This window comes from Trachurus trachurus (assembly GCF_905171665.1).
Source record: "Trachurus trachurus genome assembly, chromosome: 7".
NCBI lineage: Eukaryota > Metazoa > Chordata > Actinopteri > Carangiformes > Carangidae > Trachurus > Trachurus trachurus.
The window spans coordinates 25466360-25493154 of NC_139901.1; the positions used below are offsets into that span (position 1 = coordinate 25466360).

At 40.5% G+C, this 26795-nt stretch overlaps 1 protein-coding gene across 1 annotated transcript; it reads left to right on the plus strand.

Moving 5' to 3' along the window:
* Nucleotides 1-22441, plus strand: cacnb3a (calcium channel, voltage-dependent, beta 3a; the record flags this gene model as incomplete). The annotated part of the gene is made up of 14 exons (XM_083976326.1): nt 1-81; nt 1088-1180; nt 10672-10791; nt 12018-12140; nt 13464-13579; nt 13668-13741; nt 13850-13869; nt 14384-14461; nt 16544-16602; nt 16721-16821; nt 17083-17234; nt 17334-17429; nt 18525-18695; nt 22013-22441. The coding sequence occupies 14 exons, from the start codon at nt 1-3 to the stop codon at nt 22439-22441; spliced, it is 1713 nt and encodes a 570-aa protein (XP_083832452.1).
* Nucleotides 22442-26795: the final 4354 nt, after the last annotated feature.

Consider the following 26795-nt stretch of genomic DNA (forward strand, 5'->3'; position numbering starts at 1 on the left):
ATGGTGCAAGTCAAAATGTCCAAATCGCCCGTAGACCCTCTGTCTGCTGTGGAGACCGGCTCTCAGTCGCACTATTTCCAGGTAAATAACACTCACTTTGCTCCTTTATCCGCACACCTTTCACCGAGGAGAGTGCCGAGGAAAAACAACGGCCACTTCTCGGCTTTCCTACTTGTTGTTGAGATTGAGGCGTCGCGTTTTGGCAGCGAGCTACTTTTTTTCCTTCTTCCATTTTTTTCTTTTACTACCATCATCGCCTTCACTGAAACTGCAGATTGATGCGATAATAACGTGATTACTGTGCTTTCTTTTTTTTTTTTTAAAATGCACGCTCAGAATCAGGCTGAATCCTCCACAGGTCTTGATACATCTGCTGTTAGAGATCAGGCCTTCTGTGCATTCAGTATTGATATTATTTTATTATTTATCTCTATTTCTTTTCCCGCAACAATGAATCCACACTTATGTTATAGGAAACCAGCACACAGTGGGGATCTATAGGGACTTGGACGGTGCTGAAAGGTGGATAACTCTTACTCACCTGTAGCCTGAATCTACAGGGCCTGTCAGCTCTCACTGCAACATCCAAGCTTTCTTATTAATGTGCTGTGTTGGAGGAGGCCTAAAGGAGAACTGTCTCCTGCGTTACACCGACTAGTATTCAGGCTTTTATTTTGTCAAAATATAGCATATCAGCACAGCTACTGACCCATTAAACCGATGGGTGGACAGTATCTCAACGCCTTTGATCAGTTTAACTTACAGCTGTGGCAAAAAAAAAAGAGAGTTGTAGAGTTACTGGCCAACGATGATCGTAAAATCACTCATCAGATTGATAATTGATATTGATAATGAAACTAAGTGTTGCTGTGATGCAGCATTACCTCCTTCCACATTTTCACAGTGTTAGTAACTTGGCATAAAGACAAAAAAAAATCAAACTTGCTTGATAAGTTGGGCCAAAAGATGGACGACCGAGGACACATGAGAGTTTATCTATCTATCTATCTATCTATCTATCTATCTATCTATCTATCTATCTATCTATCTATCTATCTATCACTGCTGTGCTTCTCTTTCATTAAAGCTGCCCAGGAAGTTGCCTAAACGAAAGAGCCGCTTCAAACGCTCAGATGGAAGCACGTCCTCTGATACAACATCCAGCTTCATCAAACGACAGGTAAACCCAAAAAACATTTCTCCTCTTTTTTTAAACTCACTTGTGCTGGGCTGTTGGCCACATCATACTCTGGTACATGCGGTCACAGGCAGGTTATCTCACTGACTTTGTATTGCAGGCCATTCTGTGCTTTAGGGTCTAAACTTGGAAGTTAAAGTGGTTTGAAGTTGCTCTGCATTACTCTTGTTGGCATTGCAGCATCTTTAGTTGTTTTTGTGTTTTTTGAACAGGTATATTCTCTTGGTATCCAGGCTCTTCTCTTTTGGGGCTTAAAAGTGCATTTGCTGGTCTGTATTTATCATTATCTTGGCACACAGTGTTTCTCCTCTGCATCTTCATCTCCACTGAGCGGCCTCCTCAGCTGCAGTTGTTGTTGTACACAGTAGATGGCAGCAAAATGCTTCAAAGCAGAGGTGTGTTACATCCAAAAAAAAGAAAAAAGGCCCAGTTTTTTTAATTAATGTTTTTAGGTCATGCACGTGCAGAGGACTGGGATGGAGATGGTGTTATTTAAGACGATCTGTGCAACTAAAAAAAAAAAAAAAAAGGAAGAAAAAAGAAAAAGCAGAAGAGATTCCCCTCATGCTGTTACTGCGTGGCTGTTATGAATCATACCCTCTCATTTACATCAGCTCATCTGATCAGTTTTTTGAAGATGTATTTGTTAGTGTCAGTGTTAAAACAGAGGTGGTTTCAGAGAGTCCAGCAAAGGAGGGGGGCAGGAGGCAGCGAGGGGCGAGGGGGGGGGGGTGATTGATCCCTGTAGAAATCAGGTTGTGACGAGCCCTGAAGTTTCACCACGCTCATCCTAAACCACCAGATCCCTGAGGTTCATGAGCTTCAACACATCAAAGAGAGAAAGTCAGGGGTTGGGAAGGATTCAAAAACTCACTCTTAAAAAGAAGCCTCATGTACTAATGACAAGAACTACAAGCCCCCCCACCCCCACCCCCCCTTCACTCACACTGTTGGCTTTCACACCTTCTAAAGACTAAACACACCACGTCTCCAGTAGCCATTTTGTCCTGATTTACACTATGTGAGTATAAGTTATTGTCTCACAGTAGTGGTGGATCACTTATAATTGTTAAAGTTCCATGACCACAGAACAGAAATACTTCAAAAGTAAGCACTAGCATTAAAATATACTTTAGGCTATTTTCCACAAAAAGTACTCAGGATGTAGAGTGACTTATTTGAGAACCATTTATATTATATTCTTCGATCACAATTGAATATCATTTTAATGTTGCAACTGCTAAATGACCTTTAACATTGTTAAGTGGCTCTTAAATCAATGCAGGGTTCAATAAAATAATTCCTTAACCTCCAATAATGCATCACAGTTTGTGTGTTATTTGTGTGAATCTGCAAAATAACTATAATAACTACTATCTATATCTACATGCCATAGGAACTACAGTATTCAGCTTTAAATTCATGGCAATTAAGTGTAATGTAGCATAAAGAAATAAACAATAACATATTTCTGTGGACTGTGATGATTTCTTTTACAATTTCTAAGTTATTAAACAAAACGCTGAAGTTACACAATACTGAAAGTATTATTTGATTAACAAATGTTTGTCACAAAATGAACTTTGTGATAATTAAAAGTTGGACTTTTTCATATCTGAGGGGAGAAGCTCTTTAAAAATAAAAAGGTCCTTAAGTCCCTTTAATAAAACGGTTTATCAACTGTCACATAATTGATAGGCAAATAACATATATTTACCGGAGTATATATACGTTAATCTGCCTTCCACTGACGAACCATGGCATTAGCTAGAATCACCGCTACCCGGTTTTGCAAAACACTCAACCAAAAAGAGAAAAAAAAAATTGAAGTGTTCACTATATTTTCTATGCTTTATCCCGCCATAACAACCCTTTCCTATGGCAGAACATTTTCTATGACGAACTTTGCTATTCCTACACACACAGCCTCTCTTACAGCGCACTGTTTTATTCCCCCAAATGTATTGGTTAGATTTTTATTGTGTATTCGACTTTGCTAGAATGAACAAATTATATTTCAGCATTGCCCATTCCCATTAATCGTCTATGCAACATCACAAAATACCAAAAAATATTTGAAGAAAATGCTATCAAAACCCCGACCGCAGCAAAAAGTGATGATTAAATCACTTGTTATTTGAACACTGGTCCAAAACTGATATTAATTCATATGAAATATATTTACAAATACAATAAAAACAGCATATCATCATATTTCAGATGCTGGAACAAGCAAATATTCAGCATTTTTGCTAAAATGAGAAATCAACTTTCTGTTGATTGACAAACTGTTGCAGCTTAAACGAAACGTAGTTGATAAGAAAGTAGTTGAGACACGTTAAAATTGACCTCAAAAGGCTTTTAAGGACTATATATGCATTTTGTTATGCATTCGTTACTGGAATGAAGCATTTGTTTGAAACCTGAATTTAAATGAAATTCAGAGACCAAGAAAGACACTTTAGTCTCATGCACAGCACCATTAAGGTGAGGGAACGTGGAGCAGTGTGAGAGGCGTTAGTGAGCAGAAGGGGAGAAAAAAAAAGAGAGAAAAAAAAGGGCTGAGCAGACATCTTCTCCAGGAGGGGACATTAGTTATCCTGATCGGGGGGCTTAATGACAATCTCCAGATTCCCTGAGAATATTGCACGGCTTAAAATATTCATGATGCTCATTTTGACGGCCTTGGGCAATGTGATGTGTGGGTTCACTGTTCGCACTTGCACCTTCAGTTTCATTTCAATCATTGCCTTCTCTGTGTCCCTCTCTCTCTCTCTCTTTACACACACACGCACAACAGGCATCTAAACCGACTCGCCCCCCTCCTCTATAGGTGATATGACAAAGTGTTTTATGCAGAAGGAGTAAAAAATTTTTACAAACAGAGCAGATAGTTTCTTGTCTGTGATAGGGGTGGGGTGTCTATGGAGGAGCAGTGGAGTATGACTCATTTCTGCAGCAGGATACAATAAGCAGCACCCTGCCATAAGTGTGGATGTATGTGTTATATGTAGGACATGAGCCTTTGGAAACAGCAGGAGGAGAAACCTGACGTGATATTACAACAGCGGTTTCATCTCTGTTTCCTGTCTCTACCTGTGCATGTAATGAAATTACACTTGAATGGAGGAATGTGATGTAAAATTTAGAAAGGTAGTTGTGGTTGTTTCATCAATCAAGCCACACAAAAGCTGCATTGTTTGTGTGTTTGTGTGTGTGTTGAGATGTGATGTGATGGAATAAGGAGGGGTAAGAATAGAAAAGGAAGGTGTTGCTGGCGTCTGGCTCCAGTGCAGGTCGTCCCTGGTTAGGGGATGGGATGGGACACGGTGGTACAGTTTGTCTGCATTTTTACAGCATGTAGTATATAGAGAGGGAGGGACCGGCAGCGGCAGCATCACCACATTAACTGAGTAAGTACAAATGACTGCCAACACAGTCTGCTTCTCCTTCTCCTCCGTCTCAAACTCCTCTCCTCTCCTCCCAATCCTGCTTTGTTCCATCTTATTGTTGCTGCTCCTTTGTCTTACCCTGTCTTCCTCCCTCACCTCACCTCGTCTCCCCCCCTCTCTCGCTTTTCTGTCTCCCTCATTCCTTCACCTGTTTTACTTTTTGATTGCCATTGTCATCCCTTTTGTGCACTCTTCACACTTCCCAGGCGAGTGATTGATCAATTTGACACACAGTATATGCCCGGTCTTGACTTTGATATTGTAGTAACCACACTGTTAGTGAGTGATTTATTGCGTTGTGTATGAGAGCACCGTGCATGTGCAACTTGCTGACACTGAATTATGACTGCACAGTTAATCGAACACTTTTTGAAATTGGATATGTGGCAACTGGATTTCCAAATCGCTGGAGCTTGCAGTTTTTTTTTTTGTTGCTTTTTTTTCCCCCCTCTGAGGGAAAAGGTTTTCTCAGCCTCCTGAATAATATATTCTGCTGTTGTGCAGAATCTCCTCCCTGTTAATAAAGCTAGAGAAATTAGATTTTACAATCAGGATGCACACACCGTTACATAATTTAAAAAATACACTGAGGTGTTTTGCAATTTTAATCCATCTAATGTACAAATTTTATCATTTAACTTGACTACCAACCATTTTTCAGGGATACAGTAGATTTTGAGTCATGTTTTCCTGCTGTTCATGTACATGTTGCGTAGCTCTAGGAATGACAACGTCAGTCTGTGAGGTTGGTTGGACTGAAATGTCTCAACTCTTGGACATGACAGAATTGTATTAATGCCATCAGCAGGTCACAATGCATCTAAGTAACTGCAGAGCTAAACATTAGCACTCATGAGCAAATCTAAAAATGTTAATAGCTAAGCTCAGATGATAACATGATAAATATTAAACCTGTATCTACAGCATGTTGTTGTTAAACTCAAAGCTTTGCTGTGGCGAAAGGGGGACAGTATGCCTCTCTACAAGTGCTTGTCGAATGGTTGAACGTCTTCAGAAACCAACAATCTGGCTTTCAAGTCAGTTTTCACACAGTGACTGAACAGTGGTAGTGAGGAAGTGAGGAAGTAAACAGGATCTGACCTTTTCTCTCAAGCTCTGGTTTCATTTTACACAACTATTACATAACACTTCTCATGTATATAAACAGGTGCAGTGCTATTGTGTGGTTCAGTGTCTTCTGGTAGAAAATGAATGAAAATGTTCACCGTTATTTCCTTATTTAAACGATTACAACATCCACCCTCTCTATCGCATCCAACTTTCAACTACTATTACACAACATACAACATGTACGGCCATCCAGAACAACTATAAACACCTGCATGCACGCCAACATAGTTGAATGATATGTCAAATTATAAAAACAGTTCTGATACCTGAACTTGTGCATGGGCCAAATACCAAATACTTTTAACTAGTTATTCAATTCTTCTCCTTTCTATATTGTGTCTTAGGCAGATCTGAGACATGTCATACTAGGATCATATATCATAGGATCATCTTTGCCCAGTTACAGATACTACTGATGTAAACTAATTTTACTTAAAGGCATAGTTCAACATTTTGGCAAATTGGCCCATTGCTATAATCCCTATGGTTTTAGCAGTAGGTTAGTTACCTTTAATTGTCGATGTAAGCTATTTTTTAGAACAGCGGAGCAGAGCCGTGAGCTGCTCAGAGCTACGCTACGGAGTGATGGGATTTCTTGGTTTCCCTCATCAAACTCATCAAATACACAATCCAACAACTCCAAAACGGTAAATTCATGCAAAACCGCTGAGGCAGTTTTTCAGAAAGCAGTCTCTGCATTTGCCTCGAAAACAACTCTGGCAGGAACGCGCATCAGCGGTTTTGCAAAATTTGCCTCTCGTCTCGTAACGTTCTGTTACAGTATTATCTCATAGCGTGGTGAATGTGCAGGTCACAACTTGTCCACCAGAGCGTTTTGGAGTTGTTGGATTGTGTATTTGATGAGTTTGATGAGGGAAACCAAGAAATCCCATTAGCCTCCGTAGCGTAGCTCTGAGCAGCTCAGCTCAGCCGATCTAAAAATAGCTTGCACTGACAATTAAAGGTAACGAACCTACTGTTATGACTATAGAGGTTGTGGCAACGGGCCAATTTGCCAAAAATGTTGAACTATCCCTTTAACTTAAAGCTACTGGATTAATTGGTTGAAAAGTGAAAGGAGTCACTTGTACTACCGTACTCGTCTCTGTAGCTCTCCTTCAGCACTATGGAGCATTTTGACACCTTTCAGCTCATTGTTTTGGATTTCTTGCCCACATTGCTGTTCTGCTTCGCTCTCATTGTGTTGTTTGCAGCAGTAGCTGGCAGCTGTTGGCAGTGAAAAAGCTCTGATAAACAGACTGTGAGCTATCTGCCCACCACCAAACAGCACAGCATACAGTTACATGCCTATTTGGTGAATATAGCGGTTCATAGTGAACATCGGACTTGTGGACCTGGATTTGTCAAGTGAGCACAAATGCGACCTTAAATTAACATTTATGTTCTTGTTAATGCTCTATACCTGTAGATACTGATAAGCCACTCAGGTCAACTTAATAAGGTGATATGTAACAATTTGTTGCACTGTCCCCGAACGACACAAAGAAATGTATTGATTAAAGCAACATTGCGAGTTTATCAGCCTTAAAATAATGTTTCCAGACTCATTGCAATGGTAGAAAAATGGTTAATAGGATGAGAGGTGCAGCCTGAGCCGGGTCACGTCGGCTTAAACTACACTATGTAACTTCCCTGTGCGGGTTGGATCACCGCCACCCCCACTAAACAACACTATTGTAAAGGGATAGTTCAACATTTTAGCAAATTGGTCCTTGAAAACAACCTGTCTCATAACGTTCCATTATTATCTCACAGCGTGGTGAATGTGCAGGTCACAACTTGTCCACCAGAGCGTTTTGGAGTTGTTGGATTGTGTATTTGATGAGTTTGATGAGGGAAACCAAGAAATCCCACGAGCCTCCGTAGCGTAGCTCTGAACAGCTCGCGGCTCTGCTCTGCCGTTCTAAAAATAGCTTGCACCGACAAATAAAGGTAACGAACCTACTGCTATGGCTATAGGGGTTATGGCAATGGGCCAATTTGCCAAAATGTTGAACTATCCCTTTAAATTTAGATTTTTGGTCCCGAGGTTTGGCTAACATTTTCATCAGTGACTGTTTTGATCGTATTCACTGGTTGTTGCTCCTGGACATCCTCGACACTAGCTGGCCAGACAGTTAACCTACAATTTAAGAACAATTGGCCAGAGTCAAAGACATGTCTACACGTCTTGCCCAAAGAAAATTAGAACATATTTAAATGTAAATTATTAAAACACTGAACGACATGGCAGTAAAATTATGGTGTAGAGATCCCCTGCTGTTCCTCCCCTAGACTGTAGGATGACTTGGCCCTCTTGAGGACCCGACTAGCTGGATGACACACTTCCCCGTTGGCCCCTCCCTGTGGAGTTGAGGCCATCAGTGTTGCAGTGTGTGTGAAGAATAATCACAGAAGCAGAATAGGAAAGAACAGAGTTAAATTTAGCCCCCAGACGACGGGGACATTAGCAGTAAAAAAAAAAAAAAAAAAAAGAAACAAGACATCCTCAGACCAGACAATAAAGATGTGCCGAGGTTGTTTTGTTTTACTCTGCACTGCAGAACCAGCTAAACACGCTGTTTTCTGGTGGTAACAATGTGGGTTTTTTGTTTAGTTTTTTTTTTTAGGGATCTGACAGGTAGCCAGGACAGAGTGTGTGCAGCAGAGGTCCAACAGCCTCATGTCCAAACATTAATAATGAACGACAATCACAGCCCAGGCAGGCAGCTCTCTGTGTTCTAACATCATTAAACAGCTCTCTGACATAACGCCTTTCCCCTGCGCCCACCACCATATTTATTCCACTTTTATGTCTGTGTGTGTTTGAGCATGTTCCCAGAGAAGACAGAGCAGTGAGAAAATTCAGATTCATGTCTTTATCAGGCTCTAGCGCCGTCCTCCTAATCAGCCAGGTATGCAACTCTGTGTGCTGTCTTTGTGTCTCTGTCTCTCGTGATCTGTGGTCATGGTCCTTTTCATTCCCCCCTCTCTCCCTCTCTCTCCCTCCCTCCCTGCCTGCCCTCCCTCCCGGCTGTTTCCCCCTCTTTTCTTGTATCTACGGTGAGGATAGATATCTGGGTCTCGCTCCACTCCTTCGTAGCATTTTATTATGTTCTAATCTCGTCTTCCCCTTGAGATAGCCTCGCTTTATCTCGTCATATAAATCGTTTATACCTCTTTCGTCTCTCCGACCATCCATCAGTCACTCTCCATCCTCATAAACATCTTTTCTCTTTTCAGGATATCTTGTCAACAATATATTCACCCCCATCCTCTCTATCTTTCCCCCCCTCGTTCTTCCTCACCCTCCTTTTTTTCCTCCCTCTGTGCTGCTCTGGCACTGGTGCAGTGTTGCCTTGCAGAGCTGCTAAAAATCAGATCTAGTTATCTAACATAGACACACACACACACAAAAAAAAAGCAACAAGGAGAGCTCTTCGTTTGCTGCTTCTCTGGGGCTTGAAGTGGTGCTGTAGATAAAGATTTATTTTGGATTATACATATGCATTCTGAAGTGCAGAGAAAGCAAAGGTGATGGTTGTTTTTCATCTCTGGGCACTTTTTTTTTTTGTATTTTGAGCCTGAATTTCCTCTTGTTGTGCTGCTGCTGCTAATTGGTCCTCCAGAGGATCCGTTTGTATATGTTGGAAAGATGGATGACCAGGACTAAGTCACTGCACTCCGGAGCAGAGGGGAACCAAAGTGAAAACTGTATTATTTGCCATTTGCCAGTTTCTTAACATCTTTGGGTTTGTTTGCAAGATGTGATTGTCCCAGCATGCAGTATATTAATGTAATTATGAATACTGCAGTTACCTGAGAGGTTTAGTTGAGTGTTTTCTTTTCTGTTTCATTTACACTTTTTTATGTCATGTTTGTCTCCTGTCTCGTCTTTCTTCCTTTGCCTGACTTTTAGCAGAATCAGCACATTGTTCTTTTGAGCAAAGCCAAATACACGAGAACACACACACACACACACACACACACACACACACACACACACTACCCAAACTGCATCTAGACCACAGCTTCACTTTCTTCTCTGTCATTTTTCTCTGTGAAATCGGCATCATGGTTTCTCTTTGGATGATCGCGATTCGCAACATGTCACTGTATGTTCTTTATCAGTAATTTAGATATTAAAATATTCTCCATTGATTTATTATTTGCTTTAATTATAATTATGAAGTGAACAACTTCATGTGAAAAAGCTGGGAACACTTGATTCCTTTTTCGTGAAAATATTTGCTCATTACTTTTCAGTCAATTGACTAATTGCTTAATGGATTAATCATCTCAGCTTTACAGAATATGTAAACACAGAGATTGAAGATAATAATCACTGAAGGTTACAGGTTCTGAATAAGGGCACTTATAGAGTGTTTATCACCATTTTATTTGATGTAATATGCCTCTGTCTTTGTTTGTCTTATCTGTCTGGTCTTGGTATAATGTGCTACCCATCCCAGGAATGTGTCCTTAAACCTCTTACAATGAAAAATGATAGTCTGCATATATTTTGCTAATGAGATGTCCTTGGAGAATAAACAGGGGAAGAAAGGATGTATATGTGCTGCACTGTGGGGGATGATGGAAGGGATTGGGGCCAGGCAGGAGAGAAGAGGAAGCAGTTGCCTCTTTTGTGCTATATTTGGTCTACCAGAAGATGGCTGGTGTGGGAGAGCAGCGCATTGTGTTGGAGATGCACAGAGACACATGAATGTGTTCATGAATGCAGATATGTATTTGCATGCACACCTGCATATAATATAATCAGACTGCAGAGCAAACGGATGGAAGCAGCAGTAGAAACAAAAACAGCAGATCTATGCATCAAATAATTAATTAATAATCCAACTAAATTCACCTTTGGTTCTCTCCTGACAGGGGTCGGCTGATTCATACACCAGTAGACCGTCGGATTCAGACCTGTCAGCAGAGGAGGACCGCGAGGCGTATCGGCGTGAAGCCGAGCGCCAGGCACAGCTGCAGCTCGACAGAGCTAAGGTAGGTCGCACACTGATTCACGCTGCTCTAGTGTGTCTGTCAACAGTTGCATAAGTTCACATTTTTTGTGTAGGTTAAGTCTGATGCCACATGTGTTCATCTACTGCTCTGGGACAACTTTCATTAACTACAAAGTGAGGGAAAGTAGCTAAGTACACTCACTCAAGCATGTACCTGTGTATACAGGAGTTTTACATTTTCTACCACTTAATATTTTGACTCCACTGCAATATACTAAAAATATACTTTTTATGACACTGCATCTATATGACAGCTGTGCAGTCTGATTAAAGCAGAAGTAAGCGGAATATTTGCGTTAATATAAGTCTTAAATAGTTATATCTTCCGACAGCAATCACTTACATAGAGTGTTTGGTCCGAAACACGGGTCTGTCAGTCACTCTGCTCTGCTGTAAGCTGAGGAGAAAACTTCTTGTATACTTCCTTGTATCCTACAACCTTTATCCAATGAGAGAGAACCGCATGAAGGGCTGTGTGTGCAGCCAAGGGGTGCGCGTGAATGTGGTGACGTAGGGACGAGGACCAATAGATCCATGACGAGGGCGGGGGCTGCTAACTCCATCTCCATCGCTTACTTCTGCTTTAATAATACAAAATATAATAATAAATACATTATTCATTGTTAATTCATTGTTATAGGTTAAGATAAAACTTTATTGATTCCTGGGGTGGGGGGGTCAATAAATGAAATATACTTCATAACACACTTCTGAAGCTGTTCCCAGCGGAATATGAAGTGATTGTCATTAACACCACATTTACCAGATGGAGCATGATGAATGATAATACACATCCATGAACCACTAATTGCATCAGAGTAATGCACATTATTCTGAGACGAGGTATTCTACATAATTAATACTTTTACTTTTGGTACTGCGCATATATCTTGATGTTTATGCAACTTTCACTTGAGTAAATGTTAAGCACGCGACTCTTACATCTAACTGAGCATTTCTATTCCCATTTTTACTTGTGTAAAATTCAAATACTGCTCCCAACACAATGCACTGCCACACACACACACACACACACACACCTTTCTGTTTGGTTGTTGTTGGAGTGAATCAGAGTATCCCTGTGTGTGTTGCCAGGAAAATGAGGAACTCAAAAGGTTTAAGTCCCAGTGAAGTCATGATTCACTGGTGTTAAAGTCATGACTCCTTGATCAGTAATTTTCTTGTTCTTATTTTCTGCTGCCACAGTCCAAACCTGTAGCGTTTGCAGTAAAGACGAACGTGAGTTACTGTGGAGCTCTAGATGAGGACTGTCCTGTCCAAGGAGCTGCAGTCAATTTTGATGCCAAAGACTTCCTGCACATCAAAGAAGTGAGTGAACATCTGTTGTTATCAAAGCCCCCCTCGCTTACATTAAAATAAAGCAGATGCAAAACAGTGCCTTGCAAAAGTATTCATACCCCTTGAACTTTTCCACATTTTGTTAAGTTACAACCACAAACTTAAAATGTATTACTGGGATTTTGCGTGATAGACCAACACAAAGTGGTGTGTAAATGTGAACTGGAAGGGAAATGATACATGGTATTAGGATTTTTTTTTACAAATAAAAATCTGAAAAGTGCATGTATTCACATTGTTGAACCACCTTTCGCTGCAGTTACAGCTGCAAGTCTTTTGGGGTGTGTCTCTACCAGCTTTGCACATCTACAGACTGCAATTCTTGCCCATTCTTCTTTGCAGAATAGCTCTAATTGAGTCAGATTGGATGGAGAGCGTCTGTGAACAGCAGTTTTCAAGTCTTGCCACAGATTCTCAGTAGGATTTAGGTCTGTAGGACTTTGACTGGGCTGTTCTAATACATGGATATGCTTTGGTCTAAACCTTTCCTTTGTAGAATAGATATGGCTGAATGTTTAGGGTCGCTGTCCTGCTGTAAGGTAAACCTCCGTCCAAGTTTCAAGTTTTTTCTGCCTCTAACAGGTTTTCCTCCACAATAGCCCTGTAAGTTACAGTATTTAGCTCCATCCATCTTCCCATCAACTCTGAGCAGCTTCCCTGTCCCTGCTGGAGAAAAGCATCACCACAGCCTGATGCTGCCACCACCATGTTTCCCCGTGGGGATGGTGCGTTCGGGTTCATGTGCAGTGTTAGGTTTCCACCACTCATACCGTTTTGCATGTTGGCCAAAAAGTTCAATTTTGGTCTTTGATTTGTAAAAAATCTTGTACCTTGAACCTTCCAGCAGGACAACGACCCTCGACATACAACCAGATCTACAAAGGGTTTAGATCAAAGTGTTAGAATGGCCCAGTCAAAGTCCTACAGACCTAAATCTTACTGAGAATCTGTGGCAAAACTTGAAAACTGCTGTTCACAAACGCTCCATCCAATCTGACTCAACCAGAGCTATTCGGGCAAGGGAGAATGGGCAAAAATTGCAGTCTGTAGATGTGCAAAGCTGGTAGAGAGACACACCCTTGTAAAAAATCTTCAACACCATGTACCTATCATTTCCCTTCCACTTCACAATTATACACCACTTTGTGTTGGTCTATCACACAACATCCCAATAAAATACATTTAAATTTGTGGTTGTAATGTGACAAAATGTGGAAAAGTTCAAGGGGTGTGAATACTTTTGCAAGGCACTGTATATGTGATATGGTACTGTTGTTGCACTGAACTTAACAGAAGTACAACAATGACTGGTGGATCGGACGGCTAGTTAAGGAGGGGGCAGACATCACCTTCATCCCAAGCCCCCTCCGACTGGAGGCGATGAGACTCAAACAGGAGCAGAAACAGAGGTCAGTTAATCATTTTAAACAAAAGCTTCCTTGACGACTTATTTCCATAATATAAGTCTGAGAAATTTGAGTTTTTGTTGTGTTGTAGGAAAACAGGGGGTAACTCCTCGAGTTTAGGCGACATGGTGACTGGGAACTGGAGGACCACACCACCATCTGCAGGTGAATGTAAGTATTACAAAACTGCCTCTTGTGCTGAAAGAAACACAAACTTCTGTTTTCTTCTGTCTTTTTTTCCTTCACTGATTGATGTTTTCTTGTTTTCACAAGCCAAACAGAAGCAAAAACAGGTAGGTTTTGACACTTTGACGACGCAGAATTTGTCCATAATACATAGATTTCAGAGTTAGACAGGAGTGACATTATCAAGGTATCTATAGGAGAGGTCTTGTCACTGAATTCCCATTTTCTATTATGTAAAAATGGGAATTCAGCAGTGTGGGAACTTTAAGTTATTATTCATAACTTAAATAATAATAATTATTAAAACTGGCTACATAAGCAAGCAACTTTGTACATTTTTAACAAAAACTTTTACTTAAATAATCTTTCAACAGGTAAGTACCAATGGTAATAAATGATTTTAGGTCTTATTACACTTGCTGTTTTGTTTTGTTTTAGACTTTATTTTATAACATTTTGATTGAGAGAAAAATAGAGAGCAAGAACTTCAAATATCCTTATGTTACGTGGTATCAAAACCATCTTAAAAAGTCTTGTTCACATTAACTTTGTTTTGCAAACCTCAGCATTTCTCACCCCTGTCCCCTCTGTTCTCCTGTCGTCCTCCCCTATTTCTGGCAGGAACACGTCCCTCCCTACGACGTGGTGCCCTCTATGAGGCCAGTGGTCCTCGTGGGACCATCGCTGAAGGGCTACGAGGTCAGCCTCTCCCCATTTCACCTCCAAAAGACAAAACAACTGCCACCTACTGCACCCTTCCCTCTCAAAACTGCCCATGCATCTGTTGTTAGGTGCCCGTCTGAATTTATCTTAGGAATGGGAGTCAATTTTATATGTATGTTTCAAGTTACAGCAAATTTGATTAGTGCTTCTGCAGGAAGAGATGTGATTCGGTTTTTTAAGTTAAAGAAAACATTAATATAAAACATAAACCTTAATCAACTACGGTGTGGAAATAACAGAGGTTTCTCACAGCCAACTGCATACTGGACCACGATGAGCCCCCTAATTACCAGAAATTAAAACACTACACTACAGAGCAGCTCCACCAAGTTCAAACTAAAACAAAAGTTATCTGTGCTGAAAACTGGCGCCTGGATCCAAATATCAATACACAGGTCCACAAAGGTAGCCCAAGGTTTGCATTAAACTCTTAGAGACATAGAGAATGCAATAACCTCCAACAGCGTTACAGTGGTGACAAAAAGCTACTGAAGTACAAGTAAAAGTCTGTCATGTATAATTCATATCAAAGGGAGCATTACTGTTGTTGTCTAAATTCAGGTACTAAAAACACGTGCAAATACAGGAAGCACTATTTGTATCACTGTCATTTTACAATTTATTTCGTAAAAAAAAAACAAAAAAACTCACCAATTGTTGCTCCAGCTTGTTTAGCTTCCACTTCTCTTGAAATATGAGCTGCTAGCAAACATCCTTTTACTCTCCCACATGGAAAATGAAGGATGCTCCACAAGTAGCCTCCATGTTTCACCTGTGATGATCCTGAACTGGGGGGAGACGCACAGGTGGAGCAGCGCTGGCTGAGTGGACTTGTTTGTCTCATTACTTAAAATACGTCTATTTCCCGTTGTTGTTGTTGTTGTTGTTCGTTTCCTCTCAACATAAAAACTAAACCAAGTCCTTAATGAAACAATTAGCCTGTATGTTGAGATGGACTCGGCGCCATTATGTCGCCAAAAAGTTTCTGAAGAGTAGTTTTGAGGCTCCACCGTCGCTGTCATCATGGCGGCTCCAAACTCCACCCTCAATCCCAGGCAGGCGAGTCCGTTAATGGGAAGAGACGCTCACGCTGGGCGTTTGTGGAGCCGAGACTGCGGTAGCTAGGCGACATGCCGCCGGTAGCTAGGCGACATGCCGCCGGTAGCTAAGCAACCTGTGGAAAGGAATATCAGAATAACCAAAAGCATGGCGGACCGGGGCGTTCAAAGTGCTTCACGTAGCTAACGCATTAAAATATTACAAAGGGCATGAAACATTTTAAAATAGGCTAAATAAATGAATAGACCATTTAAAATCGAAGAGAAATATAAACATGAATGTGTGTTCCATTTGTGTTGTAATCTGTAAACGTACGGCAAGTAGGTAGGCTATATTTCACACAGTTTTAATATATTTTGGCATAAAAATACATTTTAATCGATGTTTTTACCGTTGACGGTGTGGTTTTGCGAGGCTGCAGAGTGCAGATTCTCGGAGAAGTCGCGTGGGAGCTCCGATATGAGGTGCACTTTTTCAAGCTGTGACGTCGGAAAAATCCGACTTCCGTGTTGTCTTGAACGCAGCATCTACAGTAGGCTATCTATCATAAAAAATTAATTGTGTGGTGACCGTCACAATAAGTTTGACTCCAGAAAATTACTATGGACATGTCAATCAACTTTTGTAAGTGAACAGCTTCAAAAATGGTGGATTTTTTTTTTTTTTTAACACTAGGCTACTGTTTTATGAATTAGTTATTTTTTAGAATGTAACAAACAACATAAATAGCCTATATTGTGTATTTTTCAACAAAAAACCCAACAAAATTCAAAGTTGTTTCCTCTCCCATTAATCATATCACAGCCCGTCAGATTTACCTGCATGGTGATCGTTTGTTTGATCCCTTGGTTGTGGCAATTTATTCATCAATTTTACTCTTCATTTACACTTTGTTTTGTTTGTAGAGATTCACCATTTTGCATGTTGTTTTGAATTTATGTGCACTGTCTTTTTTTTTTTATATAACAGTTGGTTTCTTATCCCCCCCTCCCCACCTAGGTGACGGATATGATGCAGAAAGCGCTTTTTGACTTCCTGAAACACAGATTTGAGGGACGGTCAGTATAAAAACAAAGGAGAGATTGCAGAATAACTCCTGTAGTTGAAGAAAGCCAATTCACCCGATCTACAAAATTATTTCACTGAATATTCGTCTTTGTGTATTTTTGTTTGCAGAATCTCAATCACCCGTGTAACTGCCGACCTGTCTTTAGCCAAAAGATCTGTCCTCAACAAAAGACCCATCATGGAAAGATCCAACACCCGCTCCAGCCTAGGTAATAAAGTCAGGATTTTGGAGCATTTAACATTGTGAGGTGACTGTATACTCATGGGCCACTCTGGACAACAATGGTCTGATGTGTAACCTACTTTTGCCACAACTGTCCCGTAGTAAATTGTATAAACAGCTTCATCTGTGCTGGCTGGCTCAACTGTGTCATCAGATCTGAGCTCGATTCCAGACAGGAAGCCCCACAGGTCTTTGTTCTTGCATAAGCAATGAGTTAAAACATAGGAAATGTGTTGTCTCTGTGCAGCGGAGGTTCAGAGTGAGATTGAGAGGATATTTGAGCTCGCTAAAACCCTGCAGCTTGTGGTTCTGGACGCAGACACCATCAACCATCCTGCACAGCTCGCCAAAACCTCCCTTGCACCCATCATTGTCTACGTTAAAGTTTCCTCACCAAAGGTACAGTAGGTTACCTCCATGATGAACTGATGGGCTTCAGGCCTCTTGTCCTCATCTGCATTGATCTGCAACGCAACCTCTCTTTTTTTTTTCTTTCAGGTGCTCCAGAGGCTGATCAAATCACGGGGGAAGTCTCAGAGCAAGCACCTGAATGTGCAGATGATGGCTGCAGACAAACTCTCTCAGTGTCCCCCTGTGAGTGGATTCTTCCCACTGTTATACAGCTCCTGTTCACTCCTCATAATCAACCTGCAAGCTGTAAAATCATAGGCACATGTCATAATTACAAGGTGAAAACATGAAAAAAAGGTAATAAATTCCATTCAATTGACAGGAAGTAGAGTAGTAGTTGCAGGAGATAATGCAAACAGATAACACAGTACATGTAGCTCCAATGGTATGACATGTTATGTACTTCCTCTCTCCTAAATGGATGAGGCTGTGTTTGCTTCTTTATACAAAAACAGATCAACAATACATAACAGTAGATACAGTTTGAATTTGCCCCTTATTTTGCCATTCGTTTTTATCTGCTGATTTAAATCTGAGCGACCCAGAATAAAATAAAAACAATCTAATAGTCTGTTTCCCTTTTCAAAAACAGTTAAATTATAATGCAAAGGTTATTTCACATTAATGTTTAATTGATTGTTCCACATGTAAGTACCTCTGAACTTCTGCAGCAGTGAAACTGGACTAGAACCGACTGATCTGTTTGGGGAGTTAGTCGCTGAGACAGAAACAGGTCACAAATTGAAAAAACCTCACGATCTGATTATCTGAAGAAAAAAAATTTGATGTCTAAATTCTTAGAAGATCTGTGGCTTTTAAATGTTTGTATCGGTGACACTGAGGCACAGGAATTGATCATGTTCACTTCTTCCACTGGAATGAAAAGGCTCAGGACTGAGGCTGATAAACTCATACATGTGTTTCACCTTTCTCATGGATGGATGGATGGATGGATGGATGGATGGATGGTTATTTATATCAAGGTACAAACAAAATTCATTAGTGGTGGTGTTTGGTTTCTGTGTATCTGCGTTAATGATATAGTGATAAAAGTGCTGTTTTAGTGAGGGGTCAACAGCAACCATGCAACAGATGTGCACCCAAGGACACAGTAAAAGGTTAATCCAGCTGTGCACTAGCAACATGGCTGTGGGGATACTAACATCTGTTTGTCCGTTTGATTATATATAGACAGTGATCATTTATCTGAAGTAAAGTCTCACAGAACACTCACAGCCTTTCAGTTTTGTTGATTTGTTCCTTGTTGTTTGCTTGTAGGATATGTTTGATGTCATTTTGGATGAGAACCAGCTGGAGGATGCTTGTGAGCATTTGGCTGAGTACCTGGAGATCTACTGGCGTGCCACTCACCTCCCAGGAAACACTCCCCTTAATCCCTTATTGGAGCAGAGTCTGATGACCCCTCCTTCTGCCATCTCTAGCCTACAGGTGAGTTGATCTTCATCTGTCTTTGAAAAGCAAAGAGAAAGCATGTTTAATACTGTGTCAATACTGTTTAAGACTCTGAAGTAGGAATCCTGTTTTGAACATGTTGTCACTGTCCTGACCAGCTCTTCCCATCTCAGATTCTCACTCCTATGTTTTTATTTGATTGTCTCCGGTTGTCTTGTCTGTCCTCTCACTCATCCATGCTTAACATTTTTGCAGTTTTCTGAAACACAGGAATTAATTGAATGATCGCTTACAAAATGGGGTGAGTAGTAGGGTTTATCTATATACATTTGCACTCTCAACCCCAACAGTCCCCTCTTACACATGTACCGACACTTGAACATGACTCAGCGGCTGAGACAGCGAATGAACAGCATTTTATTAGCTCAGTTCTCAGCACAGAAAAGACGCCGTGTGTTTTACCTTATTGCATCCTGCCTCCTTTTCCTTTAGTTGATGGTCTCAGGTGAATCAACGCTGCTCCGAGAAAAAATCACAAAGCACTTGAGCCCAGGCTTCAATTTTTTACCAGAATTGAGAACATTATGTTTGAAAATGTAAAGACATGTGTATGAATCGTCTAAGTCTTGCCATTGTTCTCTATTTTCTTTCTATTTCTTTTCCCAAGCATGCTTTGTGAATGGCTGCCCCCCCACTCACAGTGGCACAATGCTATTTTTGAATGACTTGAGTGCTAATTGAAGGCATATGATTGATGCTTAAATAATAAATTCACTGGAAATAAATGCAAATTAACACAATAAACTGAGACCATAACACTTGTACAATAACAGTTCATGTTCGAGAGTAACCCCCTGACCATCCATTCAAGTGTCTCACTTGCATTTCCTTTGTTCGGTGTCTAAAGTATTAATCTATATACACACACACACGGATGAAACACTGTAAACACTTCACGGAAAAAGGACTTTGATGGGATTTTACCAACACTGCAAACACTGCTGCACTACTGCACGTCAGAGATCAACTTTGTCAACTATTGGTTATTAATCACACAGTAAGACTGTGGAGAGTTGTTCTCAGATTTTTAAAAATTTGGGCAAATTAAAAACTTTACTTTTCCACTTCAAATACCAACAAAATAATTAATGTGCCCAGAATTTTGTAAAAAAAAAAAAAAGTCACATCCACTGATCCTGAGTGGGATAGGTGGTGTGCACATAAACAATCAATAAAATAGCAATACACTGGCATCACATCTTCCTTTTGTCTATGATGCTTTCTTATACTATGAGATTTATTACTATAGGTGGTGATTTATAGCTGACAAAAGCTGCTCACTGGCATCACAAGGGACTGTGTGGTTTAGTTGCAGTGTTTGTAATTATCACAGCTATTTAAAGGAGATTTCCGGTCATTTTCTAAGTAACGCTCTGCAGCTCTATAGGTCCCCGAGTGCGACCATAGGAAAAAGTCTGAGAAAAATATGTGCAGACCGGACCTAGCTCTCCTCCTGCTAGCTGCGCTACACTGCAGTTAAACAGCAATGTAATGGGGGCAGTTATTCTAACCGTGAATATAATGCTCAAAATATCACTACAAACGCTTTGCAACATCCACCAGTTCCTTACCACACAACACTGAGTGTGCATAACTCCGCTAATATGAGAGAGCAGTGTTAACTGTGTGTTTTTATCACGTACCTCTGTTTACTCCAGCTTCCTGGGTAGACCTTACTAGTCGACTGTCGAGGTCGGGACTGTTTCCATACCAACAAAGATAAAAACGTGAGGAAAACATGGATTTAGGAGGGAAAAAAATGATTTTGGTTGGGGAAAAAAGCAGTTGTATTCATATTGATGCTTTTTCCCATTGAAAATCATTTTGCTCGACAGTTCGAGTAAACAGAAGTATGTGATAAAAACATACAGTTAACACTACTCACTCATTATGCACACTCAGTGTTGTGTGGTAAGGAACTGGTGGATGTTACAAAGCGTTTGTAGTGATATTTTGAGGCCAAAGTCGCTGTTAGAAGAACTGCCCCCATTACTTCACAGTTTAACTGCAGTGTAGCGCAGCTAGCAGGAGGAGAGCTAGGTCCGGACTGCACATATTTTTCTCTGATTTTTTCCTATGGTCGCACTCGGGGACCTAGAGCTGTAGAGCGTTACTTAGAAAATGGCTGGAATTCTCCTTTAACAGTTGTATTTACACTTCTTTAAAACAATTCCAACGTGCCCATATTGAGGTTGAAACAGTCGCTGGTCTGTGTACAACATGCACATGAGGAGGATTGTGCATGTTGTCTCCTCTACTGTACTTTGCTAACACGGTAGATAGAAAGTTAGAAGTGTCTTTGTGGTTCAGGAGGGACAATAACAGTAACCAATAACGTTTCAATGCACATTTGGGCATTTGAGTTGAGTTGTTTTAAAATAAGATTTGAACCTGCAAAATCCTTCCTGGTGTAGTGTTTGCTTTGTTTTGTCCACTCTGTGTGTTTGTGGCAGAGAAAATGTGTGGATGGAGAAATAAATAATCACAGAAAATGTGAAGCTACTTTGAAACATGATCCTGGGGTCAGTGTTTCTTTTGGTCATTGGATTTTCTTCTGATTAATGTGAATTAAATAACAAAAAAAGATTGGTTTATTTGATTTTCATTTTGAAATACCAAAAAACTAGAGCAATTAACTCAATTTTAAAAACGGTTTGATTTTCATGTTCTATTTCATATAACAAAAAATGGAATCACTAGACAACAGAAACTAAAAGGAAGACCAAGAACAACCGTTGTTAAGTCGTCATTTTCAAGGCAAGACCGTGGGCTGGACTGGTCTGTAGAAGAAAAGCAAAGGGGAGAGATAGCAGTTTAATACCTTAGTTACGACTTTTTCCACCTCTAACTCCAGATACGTTGGGGACTCCCATCAAGCTTCTGCCACACAACTTGTTGCAGAAAATCCTCTTCTGCCCCCACGCTTATGTGATACTGTAAAAAATGACAACATCTGGTGTCAAAATATGAAAAGAACTGTGTTTTTGGTCTGTTTTTTCATTTCTATTGTCTATAAATTTAAATTTTTGTTATATGAAATACAACATGAAAATCTAACTGTTTTTAAAATTTAGTTTGACACTCAAAAAGAACAATGCTTTGTGTTTCCATATTTTTATTTCAAAATTAAAATCAAATAAACCAATTGTTTTCTGTTTTTTAATTCATATTGATCAAAAAGAAAATCCAATGACCAAAAGATACACAGACCATCCTGGTTTCTGAGTTTTCCTTTGACTTGTGTTTGTTTGTTTTTGTTTTTTACCCTCCATGGCGACTCACAAATCGTCCAGAACCAGAACAAGAACCAGCCGCAGCCTCACGAGGCGTTGGGCTTGGAGGGTGACGAGGAGGAAGAGGCGGGTGAGGAGGCCCACTCCCCCTTGGAGCAGGACAGTCTTATGCCGTCCGACGAGGCCAGTGACTCCCTGTCTCGTGGCCGCAGGGGGAGTCCATGCCAAAGGGGGGGCGAGGAGGAGGAGGAAGAGGAAGAGGAAGAGGAGGAAGAAGAGGAAGAGGAGGAGGAGGATGAGTACGCCTCCCCCTGCCATGCTCGCACATACAGGGACATGTACCCGGCTCACCGTGGGCACACAGGCAGTGCCCACAGTGCCAACGGGCACGAGTCACAGGACAGGCTGCTCCAACGCGAAGCCCAGCAAGGTCACAACCAGAGGAACAACCGCCAGCGCAGCCGCCCCTGGCCCCGAGACAACTACTGAGGAACAAGGCCCCCAACCGCCCCAGCCCCTCCCCTCAGCCTCCGGACTGCCCCAACAACAACACAACAACATTTAGCGACGAGTAAAACATTCCCTGAATCAACTCAGACTCTTTAGCGTCAATCGGACACAGATGCCCAGTTTATTAAAGGGATAGTTCAACATTTTGGCAAATTGGCCCATTGCAATAATCCCTATAGTCACAGCAGTAGGTTCATTACCTTTAATTGTCGGTGCAAGATATTTTTACAACGGTGGAGCAGAACCGCGAGCTGCTCAGAGCTACGCTACGGAGGCTAATGGGATTTCTTGGTTTCCCTCATCAAACTCATCAAATACACAATCCAACAACTCCAAAACACTCTGGTGGACAAGTTGTGACCTGCACATTCACCGCGCTATGAGATAATAACAGAACGTTACCAGACAGAGTTGTTTTTGAGGTAAACGCAGAGACTGCTTGCCGAAAAACTGCAGTTTTGCATGAATTTACCTAGGAAACAACTCTGTCTCGTAACGTCCCGTTATTATCTCATAGCGTGGTGAATGTGCAGGTCACAATTTGTCCACCAGAGCGTTTTGGAGTTGTTGGATTGTGTATTTGATGAGTTTGATGAGGGAAATGAGGAAATTAGCCTCCGTAGCGTAGCTCTGAGCAGCTCGTGGCTCTGCTCCGCTGTTCTAAAAATAGCCTGCACCGACAATTAAAGGTAACAAACCTACTCCTAAAACTATAGGGATTATGGCAATGGGCCAGTTTGCCAAAATGTTGAACTATCCCTTTAAGAAAACCACTGTAGGTATTATTGATATTTACAATCTCTCTCTTCCAGACTCCCAGTTTTAATTTATTCGAACCGAGAGTATGTTAACGACCTTTCCAGGGTCAAATCATTCAGATGGTCAAGTCAACAGGGCTACTCACCTCTGCAATGAAAAGGTTTCAGGCTACCAGCTGTACGCAAACTCAAACTTTAGCTGCTTTGCCTAAGGTTTCTCTATCGTAGGATGTCTCATATACTGGCCTTAAAATTCCTAAGACTTTTAACTATCTTTACTATTGCATGTACGAGTATAATTATTTTAAGACTATTTGCACATTAACGTCAGAACAGTAACTGAATGATCTTTACAGATAAACTAATGTAGGAATGTCTACTGTTGAATCAATTTATGAGGAATAGTAATGCATTTGATTACAATGTATATACTGAATGGGCACCTGGTTTTGTTTCATTGCTCAGTTAATTTATTGATTTGTTTGTTCGTTTGTTTGGGTTTTGTTAATATGGACTTGTTTGCTGTTTCAGAGAGGTGTTGCAATCCGTGTGTTGTCAGTTTTTTAAACTCTGAAGACGGTGAATGGCGTTTGGGAGACACACATACAGTTTATCATTCTGTAAAACGCTCACAGTTGTAAGTATGAAGCTGCAGTACGGCGTCAGTGTCACTTGTCTTTGCTGTTGCACAATCACTCTGAACACCTCTGAAGAAAAGCTTAACACACACACACAAAAAAAAATAGGCACAGAGAATGTAAACACAACTAAGAAAGGGAATGTTGTCTTTTAAAGGATGAGTTGACTATTTGCCAAACTTGCTTGTTTACATCGAGTCATTCACATATTTCAAGCACACGACGCTGCAACAGCCGCAGCCAACCAGGCTTCAGAGAATGTAAGCTCTTGCATGCCTTTTTGCACCTCCGACCCAACCGATCGCCCTGTAAAATTCGATTGTAGCACGTTACTGATTGTAGCATCCACAGTTTCTACACCCAAAAAATCCACCCTTTCCCTCCCTCAATCCCTCCCTTCTTCGTTTGAGTCTGCTAAACGTTTTGTGTACTGCAGTTTTAACGCTGGTTTCTTCTAACCAAGGCAGATCCTCAGGTGTAAAGTCCTACACACTCATCATCGTCTCCCTCACCTCTCACTTTTAAAAGTAATGTGTCGTGCTCCCGAAGAGCTCGTAGCACCCATGACACACGATTGTCATCCTGTTCCTGCACCATTTTTAAAGTCCATGAGCCGACGGATGACGAGTTGGACGTGTGATGCTGACGAGCAGCGACCTGCTTTTCTGTTTCTGTTCAACACAACAGGGTCGATTACTGTCACAGCCTGCTTTAGGAGTTACTGGTTTACTGCTTCCATGTCTCACAGGTATCTCTATCTAGTGTTCTGTATATTTTGAAGAGATTAAAAAAATCAAAAAAAAATCAGCATGATTGAAAAAAAAAAGAAGAAAAAAAATCTATGCAAGTGTTGCATGAAATCTGATTGTTTCTTTTTACAGTTAAGTATTTTAGTAATGCATTGATTCTGATTCTCCTCGTTGTCTTGTAGTGATAGTCTTGTCTCTGAGGCTACTCACTCCTCACACCACTAACAACACTGTTACTAAAAATAAGAACGCATCAGTTTATTTATCCACTAACCTTGATATTGGGGATATTTTTTCCACAATATTGGATGGACACTCTACGACGCACTTTTGATTATCACTCACTAAAAACTTGCCCCAGATCAGGCCTAAGTTTTTTTTCTGCTTATTTTGTTTGTTTTTTTAATTTGTGATCAAAATGAATGAGTGAATTACAAAAACCCTGCATGTCTTAGTTCACCGATTAGCTATTTTTCGTTATATTTTGGCAGAGTATGTTTTTCAAAGCGGACCAATTTAGCAACTGATAACAGCAGTTGAGGTTTTTCAATTTATGAAGCACAATTTTTACAAGGGTTATAATTTAGTTTCCTGTCTTATTCTGTATGCAATACTAAGCCTAACATTGAAAAGAACTTTAAACGCCTTAGACCATCTGGACTTCCTCTTTTGTGTGAGTAGAAAAAAGAAAAAAAATTGCACTACTTTTTTTTGGGATGGTTGCTTTGTAATGCAATAACTGCACTAAATATAACAATGTACCCACCAGACTACCACAGCGTGCTAGCGTGACCCATCACGCCTCTTCCCTCTATTTATCAGAAGAGACAGCAAATGTGTAAAAAGTGAGACATTTCCTGCCTGATGCTGTATAGAATGCTTTCTATTTGAAAATAGATTTACAATGCTGAGTAAAATATGACTAAAACAAAAATAAACATGACATTTTATGTACTTTTAACTGTTTGGGTCGTTTTTGTGTTTAACAGTAATACCCTTATAATACTACCACTATTGTAGATCCAGTCTAGGCTGAAATATCTCAAGTTAACACACTGTTGGCTTTAACATTTCTGGTTTGAAGTGAAATATCCTAACATTGATTGGATGAATTACTACTTCAACTTGGTTAATCTCTGGATAAATTGTAATAACTGTTGATCACTTTGGTTTATGACCAAATACACACAGACTGCCAGTGTAAATGATGGGGGGGTAAAATCACAACCGTCCTCCTGTATAAAAGTGTATTAAGATATTTTAAGTGTTTCATGCTCACATCAAGGAGCTGATTGATTAAAATATGACTTATAACACAAAGGTAAGCGGTTGCAAACAGATGTCTATGAACACTAGATCATCTGATTATTAGTTATTTGTACATTTGGCCTCACAAAGGTCAACATGTCAGATTCAGGCACAAATGCATAAATGTGCAGGAGTAATGTGGAGTCTTGATACAATAAAATTTCTTACATGACTTGATTTTGAAGTAATTTTAAAGGCCCAGTGTGTAATAACTGGCAAGGTTCACTGCCAAAATCTGAATATACTACCCACTAATATATTTTTATAATCGTCATAAATTTTGTTTGGTTTTCGTAGCCTTATAATTCTTCTTTTATATATACACATATAGCAAGGGTCTTGCTTTAGAGAGTGTCGCCATCTTGCGCCGCCATGTTTGTACGGCAGCCCTAACGGGAAATCCAGCTGGCCAGAGAGCACATTTCGCTTTCATAAATAAACCAACAAAGAAGGAGGAAACAGCAGACGTATCGTAAACTGGTTTAGATCTTCACCTCATCGCTCCATGCTGCTGAAATACTCCCAGTCGTGGTAAACAAGTTTTTTTGTCCCTGGAGGCCACCGTCACTTTGCCGTCGGGAGGGGTGCGATCGAGTTAATGCTGCAACCTAGAATCTGAACGCTAGATATCACGGTTTTCCCCCAATTTTACACACTGGACCCTTAAGAAACATGGTTATTAGACTGGCTAGTGGCTACCTAACTAGTGCTTAATTTATGTCTTTATTGACAGTTCAATTTCTTCGCCTTGAATCTGTAATTTTGCTGTAAAAAAAAATCTCGGCTCATTTTGCATACCATGTTTTACCCAGTGATCTCCCCACTATCAAAAAACTACTTGTGTTATTCACATTGTTAACAGAGTGGTCATGTAGCTGAT